The 10,648-nt window shown below is 34.0% G+C and overlaps 1 protein-coding gene across 2 annotated transcripts in view; it reads left to right on the forward strand.

Annotated features, from left to right (window-relative positions):
- LOC106466677 (CUB and sushi domain-containing protein 3-like) overlaps positions 1–8,930 on the forward strand; it is a 74,480-nt gene extending 65,550 nt beyond the window's left edge. The window contains exons 9-11 of one of the 2 annotated variants that reach the window (XM_013926975.2): positions 3,479–3,532; positions 4,636–4,708; positions 7,172–8,930. In XM_013926975.2, coding sequence (XP_013782429.1) covers positions 3,479–3,532; positions 4,636–4,708; positions 7,172–8,117 — 1,073 coding nt within the window. In that variant the 3' untranslated portion in view covers positions 8,118–8,930. The remainder of the gene's footprint in view (positions 1–3,478; positions 3,533–4,635; positions 4,709–7,171) is intronic. The other variant, XM_022395299.1, reaches the window with a different exon arrangement.
- Positions 8,931–10,648: the final 1,718 nt, after the last annotated feature.

Below are 10,648 nucleotides of genomic sequence, written 5' to 3' on the forward strand. Positions count from 1 at the left end.
TACTTGTTTTCCTATTAGCTAGTCCTCAGTCAGTTGAGAGCTATATTTTACCACACTTGTTTTCTGTAGCTAGTCCTCAGTCAGTTGGAAGCTTTTTTTTAACTACACTCGTTAATATCTTCCTTCTTACTGTTTGCAAATTCATGGCTTTGCGTCTTGGTTAATTCCACGCGCCACCGCTGCTGCTAGTCAGCGTAACTTTAAATGTCAGTAGCTACTGGGCATTATCCGTAAAATTGTTCAACGTCAATAACTGCCTGCACTGCCTGTAGATACTGGACATTATCAGTTAAATTGTTCAACGTCAATAACTGCCTGCACTGCCTGTAGATACTGGACATTATCCGTAAAATTGTTCAACGTCCAGAACTGCCCGCACTGCCTGTAGATACTGGACATTATCCGTAAAATTGTTCAACGTCCAGAACTGCCTGCACTGCCTGTAGATACTGGACATTATCAGTTAAATTGTTCAACGTCCAGAACTGCCCGCACTACCTGTAGATACTGGACTATTATCAGTTAAATTGTTCAACGTCCAGAACTGCCCGCACTACCTGTAGATACTGGACTATTATCAGTTAAATTGTTCAACGTCCAGAACTACCCGCACTGCCTGTAGACACTGGACATTATCAGTTAAATTGTTCAACGTCCAGAACTGCCCGCACTGCCTGTAGACACTGGACATTATCCGTAAAATTGTTCAACGTCCAGAACTGCCTGCACTGCCTGTAGATACTGGACATTATCCGTAAAATTGTTCAACGTCCAGAACTGTGCACTGCCTGTAGATACTGGACATTATCCGTAAAATTGTTCAACGTCCAGAACTGTCTGTAGATACTGGACATTATCCGTAAAATTGTTCAACGTCCAGAACTGCCTGTGTTTTGTTTCTCAAAATTAAATAAATGGTGAACCTTTGGAATAATACCGTCCGTCAGTTGTCTTAAAACTCACATGACACACGATACGAATACGTGAATAATCTTATTACTTATACTAAATACGAATACGTAAATAATCTTATTATTTCTACTAAATATGAATACGTGAATAATCTTATTACTTATACTAAATACGAATACGTAAATAATCTTATTATTTCTACTAAATACGAATACGTGAATAATCTTATTACTTATACTAAATATGAATACGTGAATAATCCTATTATTTCTACTAAATACGAATACGTGAATAATCTTATTATTTCTACTAAATACGTGAATAATCTTATTACTTCTACTAAATACGAATACAAACACTAAGATCAATTGTCCAAGTAACACTGTACGTGTTTTGAGAGACATAATATGGACATGTAATAGTTTAGTATTTCCTTTCAAACTATTTTGCCACCTGGTGGCATATAATGCTAAACTTCATGATTGGATCCTTGCCGCACATTCGCTCTTTTTCAAATTATCATTTAACTTCCTAGAACTTGCGGCATTTTTTCGTTAATTTTAGAATGAATTAAACAATTTTGTTATCACACAACAAGAAAGCATTGAAGTCATCAAGTTGAAAGTTACACTAAAACACATTTTGAATTAAAAAAAAGACCTTATGAGGTATATGTACTTGTAGTATTAACTTCAATGCAGTGTTCAGTTTGTGCGAAATTCTGTGTTAATGCAAATCATACACAGTTAAATATCATTCAAAATGATTTTGCTTTTTTTATTTCCCATTCTATTTTTCCTACGTTTTGGCATATTCTTAAATTCATGTCCTTTTATTAATCATTTCAATATATATATATGTAACGTACTATTCAAATACATGAATGATTTCTATTTTAATGTCATACATTTAAAGCTATGGATTTAACATTTTCAGTTGAAGTCTTCTTTTATTATTGTATACTTCACGCTTTCTTGTAAATATGATGAATTGTTCTCAAATGAAGAATTCGACCTAGAGGTGAGGTTTGTACATGAGTCAAAAGCAATGAGTAATTACAACTAAATGGTAAATTTATAATGGACGTCATAAATTGTTACAGAAAACACAAAAGAAAAGCGAATAAGTTTTATAGTGTACTAATATTTTGTATTCGGTTTAAGCAGAGCAATACATCTTGATTTTAGGCTACCATAAATTTAACAATGTGTAATGATGAAATATTGTTCCAAATATCCTGTTAAAACAGCGATAGATGTTAGGACAAGTTTTTTGTTGCCTTTTATCTTCCCCAGTTTCATTATAAGCCCATACAGCCGTGGTTGCGAGTGTTCTCTCTAGGTATCATTTCGCCACATTTGCTGAATGCTTGGGATCATTGTCTTACAGGAAGATGAATTCATCATGTTTTGTTTCTCAAGGAATAGTACGATGGATAATAATGTGCTTGTACCTGTCAGCAGTCAAGGTTCTATCAATTTTCTATAGACCTCCAACACCATTGGCTGATATGATGCCCACATTTGTATTGTTTCTCCAGATGTTAAACTTTGACCGTGATACCGTTATTCTCTCTGCCATTGGACAAACTATTGTTGATTGTTGCCAAACAACTTGAATTTGGATTCATCTGTAAAGAGATGCTTCAGCTTTGCTAATCTCATCCTTTGAAGTATGAAGTCCATTTCAACTTTTTGGTGTAGTTATATTCTCTAAGCTGTGGTTTCTGAACAGTTACACATCCACTGAGGGCCACTTCGTACTAGTTTGTACTTTACTGTTCTGGATCATTAGTAGAATATCAACCAAATTTTTGCGTTTCACAAAAAGTACTTCAATTTTGAAGAGTTTGGGCTTTCTACTTCGACTACTATTACGGTTATCAACTGTAACAGTTTAAAGTATCTGTACAACTTCTATGTAAACATGAAATTTCACCCCAATCTTTCGTATGGAAAAGCCTATCCAGCCCTAATTAGGCTTCTACACGTTTGTCGTGTAGAATTTCTGTTCTGGGAGCTCCACACTGCTGCTGGGAATAGTATGTCTGATTGTGCTTTCACAGTCGTTATGCTGGTGTAACATTGTCTAATTGTCTTGATGACAACCAATAACTATGTAAGCTATCAACACGTGACTGCACTGTGGTGCAATACATGTTCATACAGTAGGGGTGGAGCAATCCCATAATATTTGCATTTTATCCACTGCTTCCATAATTATTTCTAGTAGTGTGTATATATATAACCTAATATTTTTAACTTAAACATTTTTTTTTATAAAGGTCTTAACATCCCCACGATTACAACCATAAATCTTCGGGCTGGCACACAGAAGACCCCATTATAACTTTCAAGAATTGTTGATGATATTTTGACAACTAGTGGAAACTATTATCGTGCTCTCTATATATATTCTATATTTCTATATTGTTTTTTTTTTGTTTTTTTTTTTGTAAATGTCGACAGATGGTACTTGATACAACTTACAATATGAACCAGGAAAGTTCAAAGATCTTCTGTATATCTTATCGCTTTAGATGTTGTTTATGTTTTTTGTCTTACAGGTAACACAGACGCCGCTATGAGACAGTCGGAAGATGGTGACGAGTTTTCCCTCAGTAAGTATTTTTTATTTGATGTTTAAAATATAAAGCATGCGTGCTTATTATTTATGATTGTGTTTTAAGTACGTTTAAAGGAAGACATTATCCAAAATAGGTAGTCATTTTGTTTAAATGTCACGTAATATATTTTTTAAATGTTTTACCTTATAAAAATGTGAATGAGCACAACAACGAATCAAAAATTATTCACCATTCAAGCTTTGTTTTCTTATCTTTCACACTCCCAACAAAAAAACCCAGTGGCACAGCGGCATGTCTGCGGACTTACAACGTTACAATCCGGGTTTCGATACCTGTGGTAGGCAGAGCACAGATAGCCCATTGTGTAGCTTTGTGCTTAACTTCAAACAAGCCCCCCAGTGGCACAGCGGCATATCTGCGGACTTACAACGCTACAATCCGGGTTTCGATACCCGTGGTTGGCAGAGCACAAATATAGCCCATTGTGTAGCTTTGTGCTTAATTACAAACAAACAATACAATACCCTACAAAAATTCGTGAATAAAAATATTAATTATATAAATATTGACTCTGGTGTTTCATTGGTGTCTCTGAGTTGTCTCTGAAATAAAACAAAAAAATTAACTATAATACCATATATTTTAATCTTATTTCTTTTTTATTAATCTAAATGATTTAAACGTTCAAACATTGTACAAGTAACAACGGTATTTTTTCATGGATGACTAATTAAAAAATAAACGTACACGATTTCATTACTCAAAATAAACTTATGTTGCTTGTTCAAACAAAATAATTAATTGCTTATGATAGGGAAGCAAGAATGAAATACTTGGCGTATGAATTTATATACAATATCCTTATTCAGTATTCATTATGTTTTTCTTATAATAATATACTAAACGTTCAGTACAACACGTTTCCCATCCAGAAATAGAAAAAAAATAAAAAACATTATGGATTAGCAGGTATAAAGTATCAGAATGTTTGCCTACTAACATCATTACAAACACGTTAGGTTTTCATATAAACTCCTGGAAAATGTTTTATTTTTCAATCACTTAACAGGTTTATGAATATTTGGAATTCGCACTAAACAATAGACAATAAAATGACGTGCTTTATTACGTTACAGATATCATTGTTGGAATGGTGCTTTTGGGGATTATCATTGTCCTCCTTATGGTTGGCTTCCTGGTGATCAGAAGGTAACTATTTAGGTTTTGTAGGCTGTGTATTGTTTTATACTTGTTCTATACTAACTGTAACACAAAAACTGTAACTACTGAACAGACGTTATGATTAATAATGATAAACAACAGTTATTATTGACATCCATTCAATTAGTTGGAATTAACCATAAAATTTAACTTTAAATGGTCTGACATGGCTTGGTGGTTAGGATGCTGGGCTCGTATCCTGAGGATCACGAGTTCGAATCCCCTTCCTATATATGCTCGCCCTTTCAGCCTTTGGAGGCGTGATAATGTAACGGTCAATCCCACTATTCGGTTGTAAAGAGTAGCCCAAGAGTTGACGGCGGGTGGTGTTAACTCTCTGCCTTCTCCCTAGTCTATCACTTCAAAATTGGGGACGGCTAGTGCAGATAGCCCTCGAGTAGCTTCGCGCGAAATTTGAAAACAAATATCTTCAGATTTTAAGAAACCATTTAATATTGACAGTATGTCTGTTCATGTGCAGAAAATATTTGAAAAAGCGTAACAATCGTGGTACCATCACTAACTTCTAACTGTCAGAAACTGATAAAAACTTTAGTGCGTTTAATATCGTTGACATTTATAGACTGGAAATAGAATGCTTTAGCACGTTTACTATCCTTGACCTTTATGGACTGGAAGTAGAATACTTTAGCACGTTTAATATCCTTGACCTTTATGGACTGAAAGTAGAATAATTTAGCATGTTTACTATCCTTGACCTTTATGGACTGGAAGTAGAATACTTTAGCACGTTTAATATCCTTGACCTTTATGGACTGAAAGTAGAATAATTTAGCATGTTTAATATCCTTGACCTTTATGGACTGGAAGTAGAATACTTTAGCACGTTTATTATGCTTGACCTTTATGTACTGAAAGTAGAATACTTTAGCACGTTTATTATCCTTGACCTTTATGGACTGGAAGTAGAATACTTTAGCACGTTTAATATCCTTGACCATTGTAGACTGGAAGTAGAATAATTTAGCATGTTTAATATATTTGACCTTTATGAACTGGAAGTAGAATACTTTAGCAGGTTTAATATTATTCATTTGCCTGAAACTAAAAATAAAATACTTGGACATCTTAAAAACATTGACCAAGTATTAGAATAAATACTAGGATTTTCACGTTAAAAGGTTCATGTGCTATTAGCCCTGATGAAGCCGCATTGGTGAAACGTTGGCTGAAACAAAGTTTCCTGTTATTATTTGGATAGTCCCCCAATGGCACAACGGTATGTCTGAGGACTTACACCGCTAGAAACCGGGTTTCGATACCTGTGGTGGGCAGAGCACAGATAGCCCTTTGTGTAGCTTTGTGCTTAACTTCAAACAACCCTTTTCACATCTGACACCCATCCTGCTAAAAAAAAAAAGAATGTATAACTATACAAGTTTTATATCATTTCATACTTTCGTGAGTTAATTTTCTGATGTAGTCAACAAGATGTCCATGAACATCACAATACCTGGGATACTGATCAAGTTTTGACTTCGTATCATGATCAGACAAATCACCGGCATGAACAGCCATTCAGGCCATCTATGGAATAATATAGGATCAAAAACAACGAAATCATTTGTGTAAAGCAATCTCAACTTATCTGCATAAGCCATTTTGGTGTAGTTTTCAAGATTCAGAGCGTATTCACTAAACTTCATCACTACAACAATGTACGGCCTAGACATATTCACTAAACTTCATCACTATAGAAATGTACGGCCTAGACATATTCACTAAACTTCATCACTACAACAATGTACAGCCTAGACGTTTTCACTTAACCTCATCACAACAACAATGTACAGCCTAGACGTCCAAAACGGTAGATGAGAACGTCGCTCTTCTGTAAATCACGTGATCAGGAGAGGTCTAAATCAGAAATTATGCAAGGTCTTAGAGACTCTCTCTGTAGATGTTGACAATGGTAGATCTCTTACCAGAAGCCAGAGAGAGAGAAGTCACTTCTAATTGTGTTCATTCTCTTCTTCCAGTTCAGTCGCGTAGAAAACTCATAGTTAACTTCATAATACATATTTTTCCGAACCTCTAGTTAGAACATATAGGAAATCAGAGCACCTCAGAATAAAATAATATTATATCTTTACTTTGATATATTGCGTCTTGGTGTTCATATATTGAGTATTTGTTTTGATCCAATTCGTCCTTTTGTTTATATATTGCTTTATAGTGATGATATAATACTTTATTGTATTGATATATTGTATCCTGATGTTAGTATAATATGTCTTTCTTTTTTCGATAATTTTGCGAACGAAGTTACTGATTTAATACTTCATATTATGTAGATTGGTTCGTGCATCAGTATTATTTCGATGGTTATTTTACGTTTTATGCATATTTGGTACTATCTGTTATAAAGTTTTAAATAAATTTCATTTCTTTCTGTAATAATACATAGAGGTATACATAATATTTTTCCAGAAGAAGGAGTGCTTCAGAAAAACAGAGTGTATCCCTCCCTTCGAGAGATTTTGATAGCCTTGGATCTTCTTGTGTGGCCAGCACGCGTTCTCTAGCTAATGGCTCTCTCTACCAAAATGAAGACTACTATTCGGAACTTCCATTGGAGAGTATCAGTCAAAAGTCTAGCGTAGATGACTTCACCAAGAAGAATATATCTCAGATTGGTATCTACAGTAACTTGGACCCCTCTGGCAGCTTGTGTCGCATAAATGTGTCCGAAAACTCGTACAACTCAACGAACCCTTCCGTTAAACGAAAGAGTAAGTCTTCAAGTAGAAAGAGTTCTACTTCTAAAGAAAATGTTTATGAAGAGATTCCATTTAGCAGAAATGCTCTAAATAATCTAAAAAACACGCAAAACGAATTTGACAGTAGAAATCTCAATGATACAGTGCTTCCTTTAGACGGTAATAAAAGTAAAGATGAAGTGATTTTCTTGCCTTCAACTCTTGAATCTAACTCCAAACCTTCGACTTCTGTGATAGACCCCGCTATTTTAGCGTTATATGCAAAAGTGGATTTCGAAAAAAAAAGAAAATCGAGGATTTCAAAAAGTCAAAATAATCCTAGAGGTTTCGAGTCTGATAAAGAAAACGCGATGAATTCAGACTTGGGAAATGGAAATTGTGATGCTTCAAGTAACCAGCCACAGTCCTCAAGATTTAATGGCAGCAACACCGAAAAATCAGGTGAGTTCAACATTGTACCTTTTAGGCCACGAAAACTCCCACCCACTCCGGTGAAGGAGGACATAGAACACCTTGAAAATGATGGCAATCACACAACCAGTACAAATAAACAAGTGTCTGCGACACCTTGTGTTTTTCTCGACAACGTTATATATGCTGGGGACAACAATAATACCACTGTTATGATTGAAAATGATCTGTATTCCTCTGCATGATGAACATACTTACTAAATTAGCAAGAAAAACAATATTTACAAAAAATCTCAGTTTATGAAATGGTGAGTTTGTGTTTGATAGAAAATCCTACGAAGTTTGCTCTTCAAGAAAAAAAGGATAAGAATATTAAATGATAAAAAAAAAAGATTTTAAATAATTGTTCAAACTCAATAAAGTTCAAATAGACTAGACTATCATAACCTACTTAAAACCTAGCAGGAAAAGCTATACATATTTGCTAAGTAAACTTACTAGTAAAGATTTTAATTTGTGTAGACTCTACAACGACTGAAAGGTGATTTCAGAATGTGCTTTGTTTCTCGTGAGTGTTGAACCAGTGTGTACTTTATATGTGTCTGTAACCAGAAATCGGTAACAGCCACACTTTTTTCTTAATGACATTTAAGACCCCGAATAACAACGGAGCTTCTCTGATCAAAACCAAATACTTTTTTTTTGTATATGTATTGGTGTTGGAAGCTGACAATATGTATAGTGTATAATATCTTCAAGAAAGGCTAATCTGATTATTTAATGATATTTCTTACACAAGGACTTTATAATAGTTCAAAATAATACAAAAAGTTACAATTATACTCATCATAAGACATTAGTATTAGGCCTATTATATATATTTTTAACACTAGATTCTTAAAATGTAATAGGCCTAATGCTAATGCCTTATGACAAGTATAATTTTAATCATTTTGTTGCCGGTGAAAGGTGTACACACCTTAACAGTTTTTGTTGTATCAAATATAAAAAGTTGTTGCCCGGAGTTGATTCGTTATTGAATAAACGTGAACGTAGGAGAAGTACGAGTTATAATGTCTATATGAAAAGTTTCTTTAAGACACGTGGTAAATTCCACGTACATTTGGCGTTTAATATATAAAAACCTGAAGATGAATGTATGCTATCATCTCTTTATAAAAATCGACATACATCAGTAAATACGAGTGATAAAATCTAGTTATCAACACGAAGTTTGTACAAATAATTTATGATGATAATTCGAAACGCACAAAAACTAGGTTTCACACTTTGAAAACTCGTTTATCATGTTCAATGGCTTTTTTCTTGTTACTAGCAGCATAAGAACAACATATTTAGGGGGGTCACGATCCTGGAAAGATTGAAGGTTTAAATAAAAGAGGGTCAAAAAAGTCAACGAAAATTATAAAATATCACAAAACCTGTAAAAGTCCTGAACAGCATCAGATCCTTTTGTTTAATTCAGGGCCCCACAGTGGCATGTCTGCGGACTTACAACGCTAGAATACAGGTTTCGATACCCGCGGTGGGCAGAGCACAGATAGCCCATTGTGTAGCCTTTTGCTTAACTACAAACAAACTCAGGATCTGTATGAAAACGCAAACCCTGCTGCTTAGCAATATTCCAATTTATTGACATAAGTTTAATGTAATCTTGATCATTACGTCTTCTTTTTTTTATAATGAATTATCTAATTCATTATATTTAATTACAGTTAATATAAAACATTATTTTATAAATAAAAATGTAATATTCTGTCGTCTGCCATGAACTTACAATGTTCTAGTTCGAATATATTTTCTTTTCTTTCTTTTTTTTTTTGTAGTATCGTAATCTGAAAAAAATGTTTCTGAAGTTTGATTGCCCTTTCTAATCACATTACAAAGTAGATCGATGGTAATTAGATAGAATTATGGGGAAAAGTTAGAATATTAGTGTGACGCATGCGCGTGCATGCAGTTTTGGAAAATTCAGGAATGTTTTCCGGAAAGTTGGGGATTTGGGAAGAATATGACCACCCTTAGTTTTCAGCTGATGCCATGTTCAGAATTTTTTTGATTTTATTCTAATTCTGAGTAGTGTATCTTTCGGCATAACATTTAATAATTAATGTGTTTATGATGTGTTCATAATCTCAGAAAACTTGGCTTTAATTTTTTTTTATTAATCAATAAAGTTTAATGTCACTAGAGTTCTTTTATCATAACAACTGCTTATGTTTTATTTCACTGATATGCTGTTCTGGTCGTTATATGAATAATCTGTTAACTCTGCAGTGCACAGAATCATTTATTCTCTGTAGTGCAAAGACGTGGTTTCGAATAGAAAGCTAATATCTTCATCAGAGATATTGACAAAGAAAAATATCAGAGAAAAACGCTAATATTTTTAAGGTTTCACAGAGTTATATAATTTAAAATTACACGGTATGTTATGAAAGTACCTTTTTTCTTGGAGTATTAATTCGGTTGAACTTGTTGTATTTTTCTTTTTACCTTGCCAACAATAATAATGAAATATATCAAATTGTTAAATAATGTCGACAGTCAAATCGAGCTAGACAGCTTTATCTGCAGTGACTTAGACAGGAATAATATTATGATGGTATTGAACTCGTGCACGATGAGTCAAAGATTAAATAAGATGCCAACAAAAGTCTGTCGTGTGTCAATGTGAAACTACCAACTTCCTATAAACCTGTAAGTACACCAAGTAGGACGTGGTATTTGCACAAACCGACTTAACAGTAAACCT

This window comes from Limulus polyphemus, unplaced genomic scaffold (assembly GCF_000517525.1).
Source record: "Limulus polyphemus unplaced genomic scaffold, Limulus_polyphemus-2.1.2 Scaffold75, whole genome shotgun sequence".
Taxonomy (NCBI): Eukaryota; Metazoa; Arthropoda; class Merostomata; order Xiphosura; family Limulidae; genus Limulus; species Limulus polyphemus.